This window comes from Aquarana catesbeiana, linkage group LG02 (assembly GCF_042186555.1).
Source record: "Aquarana catesbeiana isolate 2022-GZ linkage group LG02, ASM4218655v1, whole genome shotgun sequence".
NCBI classification, from domain to species: Eukaryota; Metazoa; Chordata; class Amphibia; order Anura; family Ranidae; genus Aquarana; species Aquarana catesbeiana.
This window is the reverse complement of record NC_133325.1, coordinates 392,661,703-392,685,497: the sequence shown is the minus strand read 5'-3', so window position 1 is coordinate 392,685,497 and position 23,795 is coordinate 392,661,703. Positions and strand designations below refer to the sequence as shown.

Below are 23,795 nucleotides of genomic sequence, written 5' to 3'. Positions count from 1 at the left end.
GCCTCAATCGAATGGTGGACAGGTTTGTAGCATAAGCAAAGGACTCTTGGCTAGACACAGGGGATGCATTGGTGGCTTTTTGGGATGGCTTGACTCTGATATATGCTTACTCGCTGATAAAACTTTTGCTGCAGCTGCTACACTGGATAGAAGGGCATTTCAATGATTTTGATGGCTCTGGATTGGTCCAACAGGTCATGGTATGTGAGTCTCGTTCCTCTGGTAGTGGATGCGCTTCGAGAAAAGACCGGACAAGAAATTGTTCACAGCTGTTGAAAGCCAAGTGCTGAGAGAGAGGGTTATCAGATTCAGTTATTCACACCATGCTTAAAGCTGAATTCCAGGAAACCGGAAAATCCCCCTTACAGTGAGGCTGCACCCCCACCACAAGGATTAACTACTTACATATGTCAAGGAGACTTGGTAAAGCATTTTTACTTACCTGGTTCTCTACTCCAACAGGCACCTCCACACTGCTAGACCATTCCCTGCAGCCTCTTCTCCCCTATTGTTCAGCGGTCTAAGATCCCTTGAGGTCATCAAGACCAATTCAGGAACCATAGCATAACAGTCCCCCATCAAAGGATAGGGGAATGGAATCTGCTTGGGCAGTGGAGAATCTGGTAAGTAAAACTCTTTTTCCAACCCCCTAGACCAGTGTTTCTCAACATTTTTTCAGTCAAGGCACCATATCAATTTCTGTACAATCTCAAGGCACCCATTCTAAAATTTAAAAAGCTAAACTAATAGTTTTACACATTGCAGCAGCATTCACACGTAGGACGCACATTAGAGGTGATTTATTCTTACAGCGCAAATATGCCTTTGCACACTGGTTCTGACTAGTATTCTAGTGTTTCTCTTCTCCCTCAGTTTATCTCCTTTACTCCTCCAACATGACCCTAATGCTGATAGAGGCAGGAATGGGGCAAATAAGAAAGCCATTCAGGCACTTTACGTCCTTCCTATTGACTAATGAATCATCGGTTAAGATGCCAGCATCTGGCAGCATGGTGCCCAAGGTTGTAAGATTGTACAATAACAACCTGTAGTTTTGTGTAACAAAAAGGCAGGCTTGATCAATTTGCTGGCTTGTTTACAATTTTTGGGCATTTGGGGGCAATTTTTTGACATTTCACCAAGTCATCCCAAAGAATCCAGAAGGCAAGGCAGAAACAAGGCTGACCTAGACCATGTGTCAAACACAAGGTCAGAGGGCCAAATCTGGCCCGCCAAGCCATTTAATGTGGCCCTTGCACCTCTCCTGCAGCTCGAGCACCCCCTTGTCTCCACCCCCACCTTGTGTCAGTTGGCAGCAGAGAGGAAGATAGAACTCCTCTGCAAGATCCTGCGCTTCTCCGTGCAGCTGTGGAGAGGCTTGTCTCTGCCCTTCCCCCCAGCAGAAAGCAGTAGAGAGAAAAAAAAACTTTATTGGAGACTGCCCAAACGGAACACCATGGCAGATGCAACTGTCCCTTTAAGGGCAACTATAATGCTGATGCGGCCCACAGTGAAATTGAGTTTGACACCCCTGCCCTAGACAGTCCCACTGCAAGGAAGGGTTTTTAGGTTTCTGGAGTTAGGCTTTAAGGCTTGCAAGGCCGCAATTTTGTAAGATTTATTATCATACTGCGGAGGATGTATTTTGTGTAGTGTGAGGCGTTAGGGCAGTATGCCCTTATTACTTCTCCATTGCCCATCTCCTAGTTTTTCTACAACAGGGTGAAGCAGTTGTTTTTACGACTGCTATGTCATTTACCTTGGACTGGCTTTTGTTTTTATTTAGTTCCTAGTGTCCTACTGTTGTAGGTGGCACTTTACCCAGTAGGTGATGATCTAAAGCAGAGCTGTGTCCTCTTATAAAGGCAGACAAAAGGGGAGTACAAATCCTATTTTTTCCTGATCATTCTTTATTTATATTGAATAATTAAAAATGGCAGTAATAAAATAGTAAAGAAAAGCAAGATTCTGCTTTTATTTCTTCACACGAGTAGAGAGTGTTAATTGTTTATTTAGAAAATCTGTAAAATAACAATTTTCACTAGAATGCATAGCAACAGGATGAGGAAATCTGAATTCATCTCATAGATGTCCCCACCCTCCTGAACTTGTTACCAGCTTGTTATTCAAGTGATGTTTGTGCAAATGTCATGATGCTGGCATAGGACACAGTTAAAGAAAAATCTGCAGTTTCCTCTTTTCTGCAGAACTGTTTAAATAATCTTCATATGGAGCTCACATGTTGTATAGAAGTACACAATTATTCTAGATCAGCCTTTTTCAACCAGGGTGCCTTCAGGTTTCTTCAGGGGTGCCTTGGCAGAATGCCTAAAAATTGCCCAAAAATTGTATAAAAGCCAGCAGGTGTATCAAGCCTGCCTTTTAGGTACGTAAAGCCACAAGTTTTTCATTGTGCACCATCACAACCTTCCAGCCGTCTGCATCCTAACAACCAATAACATCATTAGTTGATAAAGACATCAGGCGCTTGCAGAGCAGTCTTATTTGTCCCTCTTCTGCCCTTAAGCACTGGGGTCACATTAGCTTGAGGGAGGGAGAAGAGAAACACTGAAATACTAGTCAGTACCAGTGTGCAAAGCTATATTTGCTTTGAAAGAATAAATGCATTATGTAAAACTATTAGTTTTGTTTTTTACATTCTAGAATGGGGTGCCCCAAGACTGTGCATAATTCTAAAAGGTGCCGTGACTGAAAAAAGTTTGAAAAACACCGTTCTAGATAAAATACAGCACAGCTTCATCATATCCCTGGGCAGCTTTGGCAGTCAAATATTTACTTATAATCGCTTTCCTGTGTTGACATGTAATTTGTATCTGATATCAAGGAAGGTTTTAATTTTTTGTCCTTACAATAAAGAAGTCTAATATTGGGTACAGTTATCACAGGTTTTGGGCATATCTCTCCATATGAGTGTGTGGGGCAAAAGTAACATTATACAGGCAATATAGGCTTCTTAAAGTATATTTAATGCCAAAACTTTCTTGGCTTATTGGCAAGTGTGTCCTGTTGGGCAGATTTCCCTTAATTTCCTATCCTATAGGCACAACAAGAAATTGGAGGAACTCTTTCTTGGACAGTTGTCAACGGAAAAATTGGATGATTTTTCCCTTTTTAATCCTTTTCTGATAACAATATAAACAATTTTGGATTTTCCTTCACTTGCAATCCCATGACAGTGGTGAACAGGACAAACAGAGAGCGTGGGAGACATTTATGAATGCAGTTTTATCGCGTTTTGCATTTTATTTTTTTTTAATGTTGCACCGTGCAAATGTGTGCAAGATATCATTGATACATCATGTTTGATTAGACAAAAAGTCAGGATACATTACTGTCACTAACAAAAATCAATGACCACATAGAACTTCTTGCTCAGGAATCTGTGTTAGTAACCATATAATAAACTATATAAAATACAAAATAAAAACAAAACACACTCACATTTAAGGTACATAGAGTGCAAACAATGCATAAAATATAAGTGCTGGACGCAGAACCAAAAGAGCACATCTGGCATCCCAGTACTAAGCAGATCACTGTATACTATTATTATTATACAGGATCTGTATAGTGCCGACAGTTTACGCAGTGCTTTACAACTTGAGGGTAGACAGTACAAATACAATACACTTTAATACAGTAGGAATCAAAGAGCCCTGCTCATTAGAGCTTACAAACTGAGAGGGAGGGTCAAGAGATACAAGAGTTATTAACTGTGGGGGATGTGCTGATGGAGAAAATAAATATATATTTACCCTGAAACTGAGCTGCAGCATGGTTGCCAAGACCATACAGTGGTTTAACAGGACAGGTTCCACTCAGAACAGGCCTCGCCATGGTCATCCAAAGAAGTTGAGTGCATGTGCTCAGCGTCATATTCAGAGGTTGTCTTTGTGAAATAGAGGTATGATTGTTGCAGAGGTTGAAGGGGTGGGGGGTCAGCCTGTCAGTGCTCAGACTAAACGCCGCACACTGCATCCAATTGGTCTGCATGGCTGTCGTCCCAGAAGGAAGCCTCTTCTAAACATGATGCACAAGAAAGTCCGCAAACAGTTTGCTGAAGACAAGCAGACTAAGGACATGGAGTACTGGAACCATGTCCTGTGGTCTGATGACACCAAGATAAACTTATTTGGTTCAGATGGTGTCAAGTGTGTGTGGTGGCAACCAGGTGAGGAGTACAAAGACAAGTGTGTTTTGCCTACAATCAAGCATGGTGGTGGGAGTGTCATGGTCTGAGGCTGCATGAGTGCTGCCGGCACTGGGGAGCTACAGTTCATTGAGGGAACCATGAATGCCAATATGTACTGTGACATACTGAAGCAGAGCATGATCCCCTCCCTTCGGAGACTGGGCCGCAGGGCAGTATTCCAACATGATAATGACCCCAAACACACCTCCAAGACGACCACTGCCTTGCTAAAGAAGCTGAGGGTAAAGGTTATGGACTGGCCAAGCATGTCTCCAGACCTAAACCCTATTGAGCATCTGCGGAACATCCTCAAACGGAAGGTGGATGAATGCAAGGTCTGTAACATCCACCAGCTCCGTGATGTTGAAAATTAGAGGGCAATAGGGACAGACTTTACATGAAGCACGCAGCAGCAACTGAATACAGGTGGACATGTAGAAAGGGTATTTATTAATACATAACATGGATATACATACATAATATACATAACAGTTGGGGTATAGTTCCCACATGATAAAACATAATAATAAAATGAATATCAACTGTATTGCACAATAATTTACCAGAATCCACCGAAATGAAAGTGGATGTAAACCCGAATTTTTTTTTTTTTTTGATGTCATAATGTAGAGTATAAGATTTCCTATCATTTGAACCCAGTCTTGCCACAAAGAGTTAATCCATCTCTGAGCAATCCTCTTTTATTGTTCAGTGAGATAAAACTTGACAAACAGAGAAAAACTTTCTCAAATCCTCCCCCTTGCTGTGAGTAACAGGTGATTTACATATCTCGTGCACTAGCCTAAGACATGCATTATTGTTTAATTCCCACACCCACTCCTTTCTTCAGCAGCTCTGCAAGGATTGGCTGTTCCACACCTCAGCATGATTTGGCATGCTGAAGTCATGACGTTATTTTCCTGTCTTTTCACTGGATGTTAGAGATAATAGCAGAAGTTCAGTGTAAGAAATACACAGGAGAAAATGCATATTGACAAGGGGAGTGTAGAGGTGGGCGGGGAGTCTACTGACATCATGACTCCACCCACCGAGCTCCGGACAACAGACCCACCCACAGAATATGCAGTTTTTCGGTTCTCATAACAGACAGAGGGGAGACATTTGACAGGTAAAGATACATGCAGGAGGCATTTATATCCTTATAGATAACCCCTATGGCAGTAGTTTAGAAAGGATGACATTGAGTTTACATCCACTCTAATAAATATACAAACGTTAATGACAAGGTATTGCCTGTATGGTCTACGACCTCACTATTCTCAGTGAAGATTGATAAAATTGTAAACATAATATACAAAAATTCTGATGACCACATGGGTGGTACAAAACTACATCTTTGTAGCTCTACGCGTTTCATGGCTTGTAGCCACTCATCGGGAACAGGCACGTCTAAATAAACAAATACAAAAATGATCTAAATATTCTGAATATTCTGTCATATACCAATATGGGGGAGGAGTGGGAGAGGACTCCAGTGGCAACCTGTAAAGCTCTGGTGAACTCCATGCCCAAGAGGGTCAGTGTAGTACTGGAAAATAATGGTGACCACACAAAATATTGACACTATGGGTCCAATTTGGACCAAAGTGTACTCACTTTTGTTGCCAGCGGTTTAGACAATAATGGATGTGTGTTGAGTTATTTTGAGGGGGCAGCAAATTGACACTGTTATACAAGCTGTACACTCACTACTTTACATTATAGTAAAGTGTAATTTCTTGTGTTGTCACATGAAAATATATAATAAAATATTAACAAAAATCTGAGGGTGTACTCACTTGCGTGAGATACTGTGTATATAAAAAAAAAAAATTATTTATTTTTTTTCAATTCTGCTTTCTCTTCTGTTTTCATGCAACCTTCGAGATGTATGCTATTTGCATTTGAATTATTACATCTGTACATATACTTGTTGACTCTTGAATAAGATTTGAATCTAATTTTCAAATATTGAAATAGAAAATGTGAAATTACTTCTAAGCCATCACCACTGTATCAGAAGCTTATGAGAAAAGTTGTGACTTTATGTACACCTTGACCATTGTATTCAGTGCTCCATCCCCCACCCTGCCCTGGTATTTACTTTGGTCAGACAGATACAGTGCATCCGGACAGTATTCACGGTGCTTCACTTTTTTCACATTTTGTTATGTCACAGCCTTATTCCAAAATGGATTAAATTAATTATTTTCCTTCAAATTCTACAAACGATACACCATAATGACAGCATGAAAGAAGTTTGTTTGGAATCTTTGCAAATTTATTAAAAATAAAAAACAAAAAAATAAATCACATGTACATAAGTATTCACAGCCTTTGCCATGACACCCAAAATTGAGCTGAGGTGCACCCTGTTTCCACAGATCATCCTTGAGATGTTTGTACAGCTTGATTGGAGTCCACCTTTGGTTAATTCAGTTTATTGAACATGATTCGGAAAGGCAGACACCTGTCTATATAGGGTCCCACAGTTAACAGTGCATGTCAGAGCACAAACCAAGCCATGAAGTCCAAGGAATTGTCTGTAGAACTCCAAGACAGTATTGTATCGAGGCATAGATCTGAGGAAGGGTACAGAACAATTTCTGGAGCATTGAAGGTCCCAATGAGCACAGTGACCTCCATCATCTGTAAATGGAAGAAGTTTGGAACCACCAGGACTCCTTCTAGAGCGGGCCGCCCGGCCAAACTGAGTGATCGGGGGAGAAGGGACTTAGGGAGGTGTCCAAGAACCGAATGGTCACTCTGACAGAGCTCCAGTGATTCTCTGTGGCAAGAGGAGAACCTTCCAGAAGAACAACCATCTTTGCAGCACTCCATCAATCAGGCCTGTATAGTAGAGTGGCCAAATGGAAGCGATGCCTCAGTAAAAGGCACATGACAGCCCGCCTGGAATTTGCCAAAAGGCACATGAAGGACTCTCAGACCATGAAAAACAAAATTCTCTGGTCTGATGAAACAAACATTGAACTCTGTGGAATAAATGGCAAACATCATGTCTGGAGGAAACCAGGCACTGCTCATCACCTGGCCAATACCACCTATAGTGAAGCACTGTGGTGGCAGCATCATGCTGTGGGGATGTTTCAGTGGCAGGAGCTGGGAAACTAGTCGGGATTGAGGGAGAGATGAATGCAGCAATGTACAGAGACCTCCTTGAAGAAAAACTGCTCCAGATCGCTCTGGACCTCAGACTGGGGGGAAGGTTCATCTTCCAACAGGACAACGACACTAAGCACACAGCCAAGATAACCAAGGAGTGGCTATGGGACAACTCTATGAATGTCCTTAAGTGGCCCAGACTTGAACCCGGTTGAACATCTCTGGAGAGATCTGAAAATGGCTGTGCATCTACGCTCCCCATCCAGCCTGATGGAGCTTGAGAGGCCCTGTAAAGAAGAATGGGAGAAACTGCCCAGAAATAGGTGTGCCAAGCTTGTAGCATCATACTAAAAAAAGACTTGAGGCTGTAATTGGTGCCCAAGGTGCTTCAACAAAGGATTGAGAAAAGACTGTGAATACTTATGTACATGGGATTTTTTTTTTTCATTTTTTTTTTTAAATAAATTTGCAAAGATTTCAAACACACTTCTTTCATGTTGTCATTGTGGGGTATTGTTTGTAGAACTTTGAGGAAAATAATGAATAATCAGGTTAGTCAGCACTGCAATTTAAAGGTAACCTGTATTGACAAAGATATGGAGGTTGTCATTGCTGACTTTGTTTCCAATTTTAGTTCCTTGGCCACTCTAGTAATTCAGTAGCTCCAGTATTTTTTTGGTCTCTGACCTGGAAGAAACATACAGCTCTGACTTTGCTTGTTCCAGGTCAATGACTCAGAATGTACTGAGATCAAAGCTAGCATTATTAAAGGAGGTAAACAGTGGCAGGTCCTGTATTGTTCTCATTGCAGGTTTCCTTTATAGGGTGCTTTATCCACAGGTTTGTCCACATACTGTAAATCATGTGGGTGTAATAATTACGAAGACTGATGAAAGGACTTCATCATGGAGAGGTAACCTGTGCCACAACTCCCACTCATGCCAGTAAACAAGCATATCTATGTATCTTTCTTTGCAGCATGACCCTTGTTTGTGTTAACTACATGTGAAGACTTAAAATGATGCTGACTGTAAAGGATTTATTTCCTTTACGACCCCGTCAGTTGTCACATAACATCCTGTTTTTCTCCCTCCGTTGAGCAGTTGTCAGCAGTTGTCATTGTATTGAAATACCTTCTTGAACTATTATTTGTGTCCTTGTTGCTTCGCCACTCGTGTACGTGTGTGCAGTCTATTAATCTCCACCTGTTCGCCCTCTTCCCTGTAACAAGATGAAGAGTAGTGAGCATTTGAGAAAGAATCACAGCTGATTCCAGTTCAGTGGTTCTGCTATAGCAGAGAGGAAGAGAGCGAGAGAGTACACAAGAAAAAAGGATGGCTGCTAAAAATAGCACAGGTCATGTGACAATCTGCTGGCATTACATCTGAAAGAGTTATTAACCCATGGATTCCTAGGGAATTTATTGCTGTATTTGTGAGTAGTTGGAGAAGAAAGACATCCACAGCAGTGTAGTGTTTGCACAATGTAGGGGCCATAGCAAGCGTTAGGAACCTTCAAGAGTCAAATCTTTTACTGTTAGTGACATCTGTTGGCCTGCAGCAGGGGTATGACATGGCTTGGTCGTATCTACTTGGAAAATGACACCTTCCCAGCAAAAGCTGACATGTATATGTGATGACACACGCTATTATAAATCCACAGTAAGCCAGACTGGAACACATGGTGCTATGCCGCTGTGTAATTGCATGTCCTTTCTACAAGTCCTAAGCAACATTGGTTGCGCAGAGCTTTCAACACATCTGCACTTATCCTTTTATCTATGCAATGAAATGCAAACTACTCAGATACAAGGAATTGGCAGAAATGTTAGTTAAGCCACACATAGACGGATTGATTATTTTTATACAGGATTTCTATAGTTTGCACAATGCTTTAATACATAATGGGAGACAGTACAGTTACAATACAATGCAAGACAAGAGGGTTAGAAAGGTCTTGGTCGTGAATATGTATGTGTATGCATAAATTGAACACGTTTATGTGCCTAAATATGGATCTTGACTTTATTAATATGGATATGCAACAAGCTTGCATTACTAACCAAGGATGTTAGAGCTCCATTCTGAATGTTTTCTATTACTCAAGGATATGATGCTAGTTGGGGTTCTCTAATTTACAAATCCCATGGGCTTTTCTCACAGATACGTTTCCTGGTTTACATGTCATTTAAGGAGTTTATGAAATGTTAATTTATACATAGCTTTTCCTAGCTTACTGATCCACACTAGAACATGCATAGTATCTTAAAGCGGATCTTCATTGCATCCGAGCGCCACAAACCAATAACACCATTTAATTCATTTTTATTTTTTAACTACTTAACTACGGCGCTATAGCCGAATGAGGGCTACTGCGCGGCTTGATAAGTCTGGGAGGGCATACATTGACGTCCTCCCAGAATCTTGCTCCTGTGCGCACCCCGGAAAATCCGTGACCACCGGATCCTCCACATGGATCACGGTAAATGGCCGATGACAGCGGCCGTTTACCATGTGATCGCTCCGTCAAATGACGGAGCGATCACATGGTAAACACATCCATCCATCCATACATCCATCCTCATCCATCCATCCATACTTGGCAATACTCATCCATCCATCCTCAGCCAGCCATCCATACTCAGCGATACTCATCCATACTCATCCATGCTCATCCATCCAGCCAAGCTCAGCAATACTCATCCATGCATCCATGCTCAACCATCCCATCCACCCCCAGCCATACCCAGCAATACCCAGCCATCCCATCCCTACCCAGCCATCCCATCCGTACTCAGCCGTATCCAGCCATACTCATTCATTCTCAGTCATCCCATCCATACTCAGCCATCCCCATCCATGACTTATCCATCCCCATTCATGCCACATCCATGCCACTAGAGTGCCTCACAAAAGTGTAATAGGTAGTCAAATTAGATTTGCCATTTATGCCCCTAGACCGCCTGATGGCGCTCCCTGCATGTTGGGCCTCTTTATGTGGCCAGGCTGTGTAAAAGTCTCCCACATGTGGTATCGCTGTACTCAGGAGGAGTAGGAGAATCTATTTTGGGGTGTAATTTTTGGTATGTACATGCTATGTGTTAGAAATGTTGTATAAATGGACAACTTTGTGTAAAAAAAAAATGTCATTTTCTTTACACATTTTCCAAAAACTTGTAGAAAAAAAATGACATGTTCAAAAGACTCACTATGCCTCATAGATTATAGGTTGGGTTGGTTTCTTTCCAAAATGGGGTCATTTTTGGGGCGTTTCCATTGTCCTGGTGCTTCAAAAGCGTAAGGGGTAGTCAAGAAATTATATGTGTAATTTATGCTCCAAGAACGCCTGACAGTGCTCCCTGCATGTTGCGCCTCCCTGCATGTTGCGTATGTGGCCACGTTGTGTAAAAGTCTCACACATGTGGTATCGCCTTACTCAGGAGGAATAGTAGAATGTGTTTTGGGGTGTAATTTGTGCTATGCATATGCTGTGTGTGAGAAATAACCTGCTAATATAACAATTTTGTGAAAAAAAATAAATCTTGATTTTGCAAAGAATTGTGGGAAAAAATTACAACTTCAAAAAACTCACCGTGCCTCTTACAATACCTTGGAATGTCTACTTTCCAAAAAGGGGGTATTTGTACTTTCCTGGCTTGTTAGGGTCTCAAGAAATGAGATAGGCCGTCAGTACATCAGGTGTGATCAATTTTCAGAGATTGGCACCATAACTTGTAGACTCTATAACTTTCACAAAGACCAAATAATATACATCTATTTGGGTTATTTTTACCAAAGAAATGTAGCATTATAAATTTTGACCAAAATTTATGAAGGAAAATTACTAATTAGCAAAAAACGGAAACTGAGAAAAATGTTGTTTTTTTTTTTTTTGTTTTGTTTTTTTTTTTTACAGAATTTTCAATCTTTTCTTTTATAGCACAAAAAATAAAAAACCCAGACATGATTAAATACCACCAAAAGAAAGCTCTGTGTGAAAAAAGGACAAAAATTTCATATAGGTACAGTGTTGCATGACTGAGTAATTGTCATTCAAAATGTGAGAGCACCAAAAGCTGAAAATTGGTCTGGTTAGGAAGGGGGTTTAAGTGCCCAGTGGTTAAAGCAAACTCGCTCATCCATCCACAACTCCATGCTTTATTTTGTTCAGAAATCACTTTGATAAACACCCCCTAGCATTTCTGGCTGTGGCCATCTTGAGTAGGGGCAAATGATTCATATAGCATTTACTTCCTGGAATCCATCTGCCCTCAGCTCAAGCATGCATGCAGGAGAGTGTGCTTAGCTACCTCTCCTTCTCTCCTGAAGACTCCTGGGATGTATGACATAATTTGCCTTTGCAAGAAACCAGGGAGTAACTGAGGTAATGTAAAAAAAAGTTAGGAAAGTATATCATATTTACTTTTTTTTTATATATATTTTCTAATGCAAGCAGCATGAGGATTAAAAATAATCAATGTTGATTAGGTGAGTGAAGTTCCTACTTAATGGCTTGTTCATTCAGGCTTTTCTTTTCTTTATAGTTACATAGTCAAGTTAAAAAAAGACACAAGTCAATCTAGTTCAGGGAAAACCAAAACAAAACATGCAATCCCATATACACAATCCTATACCCACAGTTGATCCAGAGGAAGGCAAAAAAAACAAACCCCACCAAAGCATGATCCAGTTTGCTCCAGCAGGGGAAACAAATTCCTTCCTGGTCCCCCAAGAGCCAATCTGATTTTCCCTGGATCAACTTTACCTATAAATGCTAGTATTCAGTTATATTGTGTACATTTAGGAAAGAATCCAGGCCTTTCTTAAAGCAATCTGCTGAGCTGGCCAGAACCAAATCTGGAGGGAGTCTATTCCACATTTTCCCAGCTCTTACTGTAAAGAAACCTTTCCGTATTTGGAGAGTAAACCTATTTTCCTCCAGATGTGAAGAGTGCCCCCTTGTCCTCTGTGATGACCTTAAAGTGAATAACTCAACACCAAGTGCACTATATGGACCACTTATGTATTTATACATGTGAGTGCATTGTTCGTTCATTCCAAATTATTTATTCCGGTGATTTTTTAATTAATAGGGCATTCAAATGTAACTACTGACACTGGGAAAAATAGCTAAAATGTCTTGAAATGCAGTACCTATGTGGAAAAGTTTAGGTTGCTGTGTGAAATGTCTATTGCAGACCATGTTTCCTCCATAGACGGGTAAAATTCTTTGGTTGGACTGGATAGCCATTGTTCCTGTTAGATGATAGGAATCTTTGGATTGGAGGCCTATTTACATTCCAGGGGACTGAAAAATGTTTCAGCTCTTTGGTTATTTCTGTACTACATCTGTTGACTGATTTTGGACATTAAAGTGTTTACATATTCTTAGCAAGTTGTAAATGAGCTTTGAAAGAGGCCTTTACTGACCTTTGTAGCTGTAAGCACTGTGGAGAAGCTAAAGTGTTATGTAAACTCTAATGCTAGGTACACACAGGAAGTTTTTATTTCATTCAACCCAGTTGGCTGAACAAAAAAATAAAACAGAGGTTGTTGTACTAAGCAATGTTAGTCCGGCGCTCTCCCCATCTGAGCTATTATGTTTTGACAGGGGGACTTCCCCCCCGCCAGAACACACTGATCAGCTGCTGGTTTTTCAGCATGCTCGTTTGACAGAAGCTGGTCGTAAGACCGGCTTCTGTTGGACAGACTGCTGTACACACTGGCCAAATGTCTGCCGGTTTCTGTTGAACTGGACGATATTTGGCCCATGTACCAGCCTAAACAATAAGTTTCTCTTACTTGCTGCATTTTGGTCTGTTAAATTTACCATTGAAAGATTTTATTATATCTGTTGGACAAGTGAAAAAAAAAATTATTGTTCACCCAGCCAGAAATCTTTTGAGGTGATAAGTTCCTATACTCTCTGCCTCTGGACTGCTATCTGCATTGTTCCCTATGAGTGGAAGGTGTTATGTAGTATTCCTAACCCACTCCCTGTTCTAGAGTGACAACGCTGCTCATTGCAGTTCTTACCGTAGAGCAGGAAATGCAGTAATGGCAGGATTACAAGGTTAAAGGAAATTGAAAAAAAATCTGCACCATTGACAGATTATTAAAACCCTGCAGTCCCTCCACATTACCAGCCTCCACACAGCTCTGTAACACATTCCTAGATTTTGTCTCCTCAAAAAATTACAAAATAAGGCATCAAATTCTTACCACACCACGTTTCATCCACATCACTTTATGATCCACCTAGTTTTCCTCTTTCTTCACTGTCCAACTTCTCTCTACTTGACTCTGCATCCCTGATTAACCACTTAAGCCCAGGACCATTTGACTGGCCAAAGACCAGAGCACTTTTTTGCGATTCGGCACTGCGTCGCTTTAACTGACAATTGCGCGCTCGTGCGACGTGGCTCCCAAACAAAATTGACGTCCTTTTTTCCCCACAAATAGAGCTTTCTTTTGGTGGTGTTTGATCACCTCTGTGTTTTCTATTTTTTGCGCTATAAACAAAAAAAATAGCGACAATTTTGAAAAAAAAAAGCATTATTTTTTACTTTTTTTCTTTAATAAATATCCCCAAAAAATATATAAAAAAATTTTTTTTCCTCAGTTTAGGCCGATACATATTATTCTACGTATTTTCGGTAAAAAAAAAGCAATAAGTGTATATTGATTGGTTTGCGCAAAAGTTATAGAGTCTACAAAATAGGGGATAGTTTTATGGCATTTTTATTAATTATTTTTTTTTACTAGTAATGGCGGCGATCGTCAATTTTTATCGCGACTGCGACATTATGGCGGACACATCGGACACTTTCAGCACGATTTTGGGACCATTCATATTTATGCAGCGATCAGTGCAATTAAAAATGCATTGATTACTGTGTAAATGTGACTGGCAGTGAAGGGGTTAACCACTAGCTGGCACTGTAGGGGTTAAGTGTGCCCTAGGGAGTGATTCTAACTGTGGGGGAGGGGCTGTGTGTGAGACGACACTGATCACCGCTCCTGATTACAGGGAGCTGTGATCAGTGTCAGTGTCATTAGGCAGAACGGGGAAATGATTGTTTACATTAGCATTTCCCTGTTCTTCCTCTCTGTGAGACGATCGCGGGTATCCCCGCGGACATCGAGTCCGCGGGACCCGCGATCACACTCACGGAGCTTGCAGTGGGCACCCGCAAGCCGCTTCTCAAAGGGCAATATGCAGGTACGTGATTCTACCTGTACATGCCCTTCTGCCGCAGTATATCTGCGTTAAGCGGTCAGGAAGCTGTTAAATTGGTCTCTAGTATGAAATCTTCCACCTACTTACTTGATCCTATTCCTGCCCATTTATTTAAATCCTGTTTTAGTTCTCTATGCCCTATTATTCTCAATATCATAAATGACCCCCTTAGCATTGGTTTTGTACCAAAAAGCCTCAAAACTGCCGCCATAACCCTGGTACCGAAAATTCCAACATGGCTCTGGACAATTTAAAAAAACTTTCGCCCAATATCTAACTTGCCCTTTCTTGCCAAGATCCTTGAGCAGGCTGTAATATCACAGTTACATAATCACCTGACTCCAGATAACCTATTTTAACCCCTCCAATCTGGTTTTCGACAACTGCACAGCATAGCACAGAAACTGCCTTGGTCAAAGTCACTAACGGCTTTCTGTTAGCTAATGATTCTAGCTCTTCTGATTCCGGCTCTAGCTATTTTTATTCTGCTAGATCTTAGTTCTGCCTTTTGATACTGTAGACCACAATCTTTTACTCTCTCTAGCCCTGAAACCATATTTGGCGTCTCAGAATTTGCTCTGAAATGGGTTAAGTCATATCTCGCTGATTGCTGTCACTTTGCTTCCCTTGGCAGATTCCAGTCTGGAGTTGGTCGTGTTAAGTGCGGTGTTCCTCAGGGCTCAATCTTGGGGTCCCTTACTTTTTAGCATCTACATGTTTCCACTTGGCCAGCTGCTTAGATCACACAGGCTAAATTATCACTTCTATGCTGATGACACTCAGATATACATAAACACTAGACTGGATTCTACTTTGGCTACTTCTCTCCTATCTAACTGTATTTGTGATATAAAAACTTGGATGGCCCAACATTTTCTTCAATTAAACTGTGACAAGACTGAAGTCATGCTTATTGACACCCCCAATCAATTACGCAAGACTAGTCCTAATAGCTCATCTACTGTACTTGAGCTTCAGTCTAAATTGAAAAAATCTAGGGGTGATATTTGATGCTAATTTAACCTTTGAGCCATATGTACAAAAAATCTAAAAACTTTTTTCTTTTAGGCAAGCTTAATTGTTCCTTTTTCCTCCTTTGTGTTATCCTGTGTATTTCTTGTGTTTTTTCTTGTAAAGTGGTTTGAAAAGCTACCTTTAAAGGCGCTATATAAAATAAAGTTTGTTATTATTGCTATAAATAAGTGTGGGGGAAAAAAAACATATACAGCCACCAATCCAAGACCATTGCACTGCAGTAGTATCTATCAATGTTTTTCTTGGGTTTAGATATGTTTTAATCTTCAAAGTTTACAGCAGGGGCACTGAAATTGCAGTGCCTCCTTCCTAATTTTTTCTGACAGCAGGGACTTGGAAGCCTGCCAGCTTTCTAATGTAGCTTAAATATATTTTTATTAGAAAGTTTTCAAAAGTGGTAACAAAATATGGCTTAGCATCATAGATATAGAACACAACATTTTGAGTCCTATACATATAAAAGAAATATACATACAGAAGAAATATACTGAGTACTTTGTACCACTTTTGTTTTTTGTTTTTCCTTTGTGTAACAGCAATTTTTGCTGCTGTGATTGTATTTCATATGTGGATAACTGCTCTCATACAGCTTTGAAGACAAATTGTTCACAGACAATGAGTCTCTTTTTAAATGACATCTTTCATAAAACTGGTTTCTGTTGTATTCAAGTATAATGGTCAGACATTGTAAGTGCATGAAGAAAACTATTTTACTATCTATGTGTAATTTTCTTTTTAGACGCTGTTTCCAGTAAGCTGCAAAATAACAATGTTTACACTATCGCCAAGCGGAATGTGGAAGGACAGGACATGCTGTACCAGTCCCTAAAACTTACCAACGGCATTTGGATCTTGGCAGAGCTGAGGATACAGCCTGGGAATCCAAATTACACAGTAAGTGTTCAGAGAATATGCAACCCAAAATGCAATTTGATTAAATGCCATGAAATCGTTTTGACTATCCAGTTGTACTCAGCAGGCTTTTGCCTTCTGTATCCTTAAAGTGATTGTAAAGTCTCGTGTTTTTTTCAATAAAAATAAAAAACATGTTATACTTACCTGCTCTATGCAGTGGATTTGCACAGAGAAGCCTGGATCCTTCTCGGGTCCTTCTTCTGTTCTCCTGGCCCCTCCCTCCTGTCGAGTGCCCCCACACCAAGCAGCTTGCTATGGGGGGCACCCAAGCCGAGTCACAGCTCCCTGTGTCCATTCAGACATGGAGCTGTGGCCTGGCCCTGCCACCTCTCTCGCCTGATTGGCTGACCGACTTTAAATAACAGCAACGGGAGCCATTGGCGCCGCTGCTGTGCCTCAGCCAATCAGGAGGGAGAGTCTCGGATGGCCAATAGACTGGTGGACATCGCTGGACAAAGATGGGGCTCAGGTAACTAATTAGGGAGGGGCTTCTGTACACAGAACTGTACATAGAATACTTTAAGAGAAAAAAAAAACCTTCTGACTTTACAACTCCTTTAAATTATATACTGCTTTTGGATAGCCTCAAAATGTATTTCCACTTTTGCGGCTAAATTCAGATAATGTCTTCTTCATATTTGCTAACCGTTCTCATTTACATAGCATAACTTTACCACACTGTAAACTTTATCTGTACCATGCCGGCAGATCATCCTTATCATTTGTAAAATAAATTTGAACACTGTCTGTCCTAACAAAGGTTTAAGGCTCCGTTCACACCTGAGCATAGTGCAGCAACAGCTGTTGCACCGCATTTTTAAAATTTTTTTTTGTGGTGCATTTGTTGAGCGACACCATTAATTTGAATGGGCCTCCCTCCGCTCCAAAGATCTCATGTACCAAATTTTGGCACAGAGCCAGGAGCGTTTGGCAGTACGATTTGTGTCACTATTTTAGCACGTTTTGACGCTCGACAAACGTGGCAAAATCGCACCTCATTTGGGTTAAGAAATAATTGCATCGCAAATATGTCCCATGTTTTGCCACGTTTCTGGAATCGCGGGCGAAATTTCAGTACGCTTAGGTGTGAACAGAGCCTAAAGGTTTAGAAGCTGGACATCCTGTGTTGTATGTTACTAAGAAGGAAACTCAGCCTTTTAGGAAAAAACTCGCTTTGACATTGTTCAAAAATTCTTGCCGTCAGCCACAAGACCTTCTCCTGAGAAACCTCTATAATGTAAGAATTACTAACAAAAAAAAAAAAAAAATAATAATTAAGAAAATAAAGAAATTCTTATGCTTTGTGAATGAGAACACATAACACACATATAGTGGGGGGTTTCTCATTTGACTGCAAAAGTAAAAATACAATTTAAAGACCCAACAGATATACAGTATATGGTATTAAATGTCACACAGGAAACCTGTACTGAGAAAAATATGTAACATTTTAATGCCAACTTCTTTCTGAAAAAGCGATTTCCTCAGTTCCAAGTAAGTTCTGAGTTGCTGACTTGGAATAAGCTTGTTACCAATGAAGTCCTAACTCCAGATCTGTCAACTTGTTCTGGGTCACACTCCTCCTTACAGTTCCCAGTGCTAGTCCAGAACAAATGCTGACAAACCAAGCTTCAACTACCATAACCTGCGCAGGGCCAAAGTGCGTCCAACAGCGATCATCACAAGTACATGCTAGCTCTTCGGAGAGCCGTGAATAGCTGCGGCCTCCAGCGAGCTGTAATTATAGTGAATGGGGCCAGCGGGTGCACCTAGCCGCTCATAGCCACAGCAGGAATCTTCTGCAATTTGCACCATCGCCAGTGTGAATGTAGCCTTGCTATGTCTGGTCCTGGACAGCCTCTGGCAGTGAAAGCTTAGTTTGTTTGCCTTTGAGGACTGTACTATCATCAGCAAATTTAATGAGCAAGGCAGGGGAGACTTTGTACAAATTTATGCTTTAAGAGCAAATTTATAATTTCAAGGCGATATTAGTTAATTCGTTGGAAGACTTCTGTAAATACATTTTTACATAGCCACTTATATTGTCATCTTATGACCCTATATGAAGTGAGCATTGCCACTTTTTCTATGGTCTTGGGTTATAAAGTTGTATTTATTTGTAGTTCTAATTAATTTCTGGAAGATTGTTGTTTTCTACTTTAATCTGTTTAGTAGAGTACCCCTATATTTGTGGCTCGGAAAGGTTTGTCTAGAATTGCCATAGTTGGACCCTTTGCAAAGATGTGTTCCATACCCTTAAAAAATAAAAAAAAAATTAAAAAAAAGCTTCTCAGCTGCTGTTAAAATTGGGGATGCATCGGCCAAAAATAGGGTTATCGGTGTTTTGTCATGCGATTTTTCTGCAATTTTACCACAATTTTACAGCATTTACGGTACAGTTTTCATAGGTCTGATGACTGAAAAACGCAACACTGGTGCGTTTGCCGCATTTCAGCAGGGAGGTGTGTTTTTGTAACTGAACAAATATGCACCAAAAATTTTGGAAGCAGAATTTTTAACACTGCAACGGAAGCATAACTGACCAGTGTGAAGACATACAGAATTTAAAGGGATGCATTTTTCGCGAGCTTTTCTTGCAGTTTTTTTTTTTTTTTTTTTTTAATGCAAAAGCAGTTAAAAAACTATTCATTAAAAAGTCGAATATAATACAATTATATATAAAAAATATATATATTATTTTTAAAAACTGTCCATTTTTGTTTTCGGCCAAGTGCATCCTGAATTTTTGGTTTCAGTCCAGAATTTTCATTTCGGTGCACCACTAATTTAAAAACTTGACCCTTGTTTGGCTCCACCTACAGATTTGTCTTGCTTTGAGCAAGTTTGGTTGAAAAAATACAAGTTATCCCTTGAGAATTGTTAAAGTAGAATTCCAGCTAAAGCCTAACTAGTCTTAAAAATGCTCCCTCCTAACACCTCTACTAACTAACCTGTGTAGAAAAGATGCCTATGCTTACCTATTTTCAGCCGGGTCTGACCTGGTTGCATGAGCCAGCTGCAGGGGAGAGGAAGAACTGTCAAACAAAACCAAAGAAAATTTCCAGCTCAACTTACCAACCAATCTGCAACCAACCAAATTATTCTGTCTAACAGTTTGTGTTAAAAACAGGTGTTTAGTTTGCACACATTTGCAAATATATGCGTAAGCTGCAGAGCCACTTAAAAAAATAAAGGAATGAGGGGGGTGCAGAATAAACACCTGAATACGTTTATGGGAAGGAACACAAAAGCATATAAAGTAGCGTAGACTGTTTTTTTTTTCTTTTTTTTGTTTGTTCAATCTGCATAAGTCGCTAAGCTTTAAAGAGAGAATTTGTCATTTGCACCCTAGGATTTTTATATAATCAAGGAAAGTAGCAATTGATTTAGAATATGTAAGTGACTCCTGCGCTGTCAAATTTAGAACTAAGGGTACACTGCAGCAAGCACCTGATAAACTGATCCTTAACAGAAAAAGTGGGGTGAAATGAGTAAATGATGGCGTAGCGCTGTGTAAATGCTGATATACTAAAGATATGTGCAGTAAAAAGCAACATAAATGTTATAGTATTAAGTGGGAAATGCCACAAATAAACAGTGGTAATTGGTAGTGAAGGCTGAATCCAAAATATAGGATGAACATCAAACAAATAAACGGTAAACGAGTGAAACAAGCTATCAAAAGTCCAACGTTCACAATTAAGTATAAAATATATAAGTGCAATCCAAACAAGTTTGAAACAATCCAACGGTTAGAAGGTGTGGTCATCAAAATTTTTATTGTGACAGTCTAGAGATTTTCACCAAAATACAAAGTAGATCCCTCCACCGTGAAACAACAAAAGGTGGTGCCTGGCCAATCCTCTGTGATAGCACCTTTGTGTATGCAAGCCCCTCACCTTACTGCCGTAAGGTTACAGCATGAATAGATCACTGGCAGCGGTCTTCAGAGGATCCCTCTTGGTTATAAAAGAGGCTTCCTTCACTAATTTGCTCGATATGCGGGAGTTAAAAATAGGAATGAGATGTGCCCATAGCGTAATCCAGTTTAAAAATGTATTATTACAGCAAACAAAATAGATACACTCACTTTTAAAATGTAAAAAAACGGCAGCAGTCCACGAGCGCCGAGCTTGTTTACTTCCGTCCAATCCTGGTAATACCCATTGCTCCAACCCCGACATCACGTGACTTCATCAGGGGATCAATTGATTTAAATGTGCTTATGTACTGTTCTAAAATTACCTATTGGATTATTTTTCTGATGATGGTGCATCATTGATATAGTGTATTATTTAGTGTTAGCAATTGTAAAGTTGATGCTACACGGCAGTGACCTTCAGAATTTACTAAAATAGGTTCAGACATATGTTTAACCACTTCAGCCCTGGAAGGTTTTACCCACCTTTTGACCAGGCTATTTTTTGCAATACGGCACTGCGTCGCTTTAACTGACAATTGCACTCGTGCGACACTGTACCCAAATAAAATTCATGTCCTTTTTTGCCCACAAATAGAGATTTCTTTTGGTGGTATTTGATCACCTCTGCGGTTTTTATTTTTTTTGCGCTATAAACAAAAAAATATCGACAATTTTGAAAAAAAAAATTATTTTTTACTTTCTGCTATAATACATATCCCAAAAAAAAAATGTAAAAAAACTAATTTCTTCATCAATTTAGGCCAATATGTATTCTGCTACATATTTTTGGTAAAAAAAATCCCAATAAGCGTATATTGATTGGTTTGTGCAAAAGTTATAACGTCTACAAAATAGGGCATAGATTTAGGGACTTTAATTTTTTTTATTGTTTTTACTGGTAATGGCAGCGATCTGTGTTTTTTTTTTTTTTTTTTTTGTGGGACGGCGACATTGTGGCAGACAAATCTGACCCTAAGTGACACTTTTTGCGGACCAGTGACACCAATACAGTGATCAGTGCTATAAAAATGCACTGATCCCTGTATAAATGACACTGGCAGGAAAGGGGTTAACTCCAGGGGTGATCAAGGGGTTAAATGTGTTCCCTGGGAGGTGTTTTCTAACTGGGGGGAGTAGATTCACTGGAGGAAAAGAGAGATCGTGATTCAGCTTAGCTGAAACACGATCTCTCTTTTCCTCCCTGACAGATCAGCGGTCATCTTTGTTTACATCTCTCCTGTGAATGATCGGCAGGTCGCTGATTGGCTCCTGCTTTCCAATCACAGTGGGAGGGGCAAGCACAAGTGCCCTCTAAACGGCGTGCACGAAATTACATACAGGTACGTGATTTAGCGCACCCGTAAATGTACGTGGGGCGGTCCAGAAGCGGTTAAAGAGTGTCTGAACCCTAAAGAAAAAGGTATTGTATTGCAGTTTACTTTTTTTTTATGTGATAGTAGGGGGTGTTATGTTTTTCCCAATATCTGGAAGTTCTGGGTCTTTTTTAAAGTACTTTAATGTCAAAATTAACCTGTTGGGGTTAGTTCACTCAAAGGTGATTTGACAGCTCTCTAAACTCGTATCTGTTGTTCTTTCATATGTTTTGTGGTATTCAGCACAAGATTTTTCTGCCATCTGCCATCTGTTCTGTTTACCTTGGGTCCAGCATTTCCTCCTTCTTTGGGTTACTCCTATGCCTCCTATTTTAGTCTTTAAAAAAATTAGAATTTAACAGGCAGGGTGAAACTCATTGTATTGGGAAATGCCAACAGCATATAGTGACCTTTTCTTTTGCTTCCCCACCATTCCGATCAGCCAAAGTTATTCAGTATTCTAAGTTCTTAAATAACCACTTGTTTTCATTCTTTCAGCTTTCTCTGAAGTGTCGGGCTCCAGAGGTGTGTAATTATGTGTACCAGGTCTATGACTCCATATTGAAGAACTGAAGTGGCAGTCCAGTGGCTGATGTCTTACAGTTGTACACTAGATATTTCTGATGTAAAATGTCTCATAACCCTACTACTTTTACAATGTATTGGATTATCCATTCCAGCTCTTTGAAGCTTTGCTGTCAGAGCCCTGAGCAGTGATCTGGATTGTAGAAGGCACTTGTTATATATCTCTGGATGGGCAGTGACTGCCTATGGCCTCACAGGCTAGACACATACACAAGTTCCTACATGAGTATATACAGACTAGCAGCTGTAATCATATACATGAAGTAGGGCTTTGTTAAAATATGATGTATTTGCCATTTTTATTGTGCTCATGTTGCTATATACTATCCTGTTTCATGTAGTTGTTAATTGCCAATATATCAGCCTGAATAAACTGGAGTAGTCATGTAGTATCAGGACTGAGTATGGACAGAAGCTTTATCGGCTTGCTGTGCACTGAGCCAATATCATTTCATGACCATAAATTACCTACATTGGCCTAGTTTTATGTTATAATTTTGTGTTGACATATCTGCCATACTTAACCTCTAAAAACAATTTTCCAGTAGATGGAAAAAAAAAACTATATCATTCTTTGTGCCACGTGTATACCCCTTGTTGTTGTGATATTCAGCTGCTGCTTGACACCTTCCTCTGCAAATGTACATTTCGTGCCAATGCTCAGTGCATACTAGCCTGACTGAGGATGTCACCTGTGTGTTGTAAGGTCCAGTTTTCAAAGTAATATGAAAAATGTTGTAAAACCAATAAAATGCGTTTAAGAAAACCAAAATGGGTAGTTTCTTTTTGCACAGGCATTTTACAGCCATTCTATCAGATAAATACCTACAGTGAGCTAATTTACAGTGGATATAAAAAGTGTACACACCCCTGTTAAAATGTCAGGTTTCTGTGTTGTAAAAAAAATGAGACAAAGATAAATAACTTCTCCACCTTTAATGTGACCTATAAACTGTACAACTCAATTGAAAAACAAACTGAAATCTTTTAGATGTAATGAGCGAAGTAAAAATAAAAAACTAAAATAATATGGTTGCATAAATGTGCACACCCTTACACTAATACTTAGTTGAAGCACAAAGTATTTTATTACAGCACTCAGCCTTTTTGGGTATGGAGTCTATCAGCAATTCACATCTTGACTTGGCAATATTTGCCCACTCTTCTTTGCAAAAACTCCAAATCTGTTAGATTGCATGGGCATCTCCTGTGCACAGCCCTCTTCAGATCACCCCACAGATTTTAAATCTGACTCAGGTCTGAGTTCTGGCTGGGCCATTCCAAAACTTGAGTCTTCTTCTGGTGAAGTCATTCCTTTGTTGATTTGGATGTATGCTTTGGGTCGTTGTCACATTGAAAGATTAAATTCCTTTTAACCACTTACAGACTG

The 23,795-nt window shown here is 40.0% G+C and overlaps 1 protein-coding gene across 2 annotated transcripts in view; it reads left to right on the top strand.

Moving 5' to 3' along the window:
• The window catches only part of AP2B1 (adaptor related protein complex 2 subunit beta 1), a 187,396-nt gene extending 164,219 nt beyond the window's left edge, over nt 1-23,177 (top strand). For both annotated transcript variants that reach the window (XM_073615227.1, XM_073615226.1), the window contains 2 exons: nt 16,350-16,504; nt 22,319-23,177. In XM_073615227.1, the coding sequence (XP_073471328.1) occupies nt 16,350-16,504; nt 22,319-22,393 (230 nt within the window). In that variant the 3' untranslated portion in view covers nt 22,394-23,177. The remainder of the gene's footprint in view (nt 1-16,349; nt 16,505-22,318) is intronic.
• The last annotated feature ends 618 nt before the right edge of the window (nt 23,178-23,795 follow it).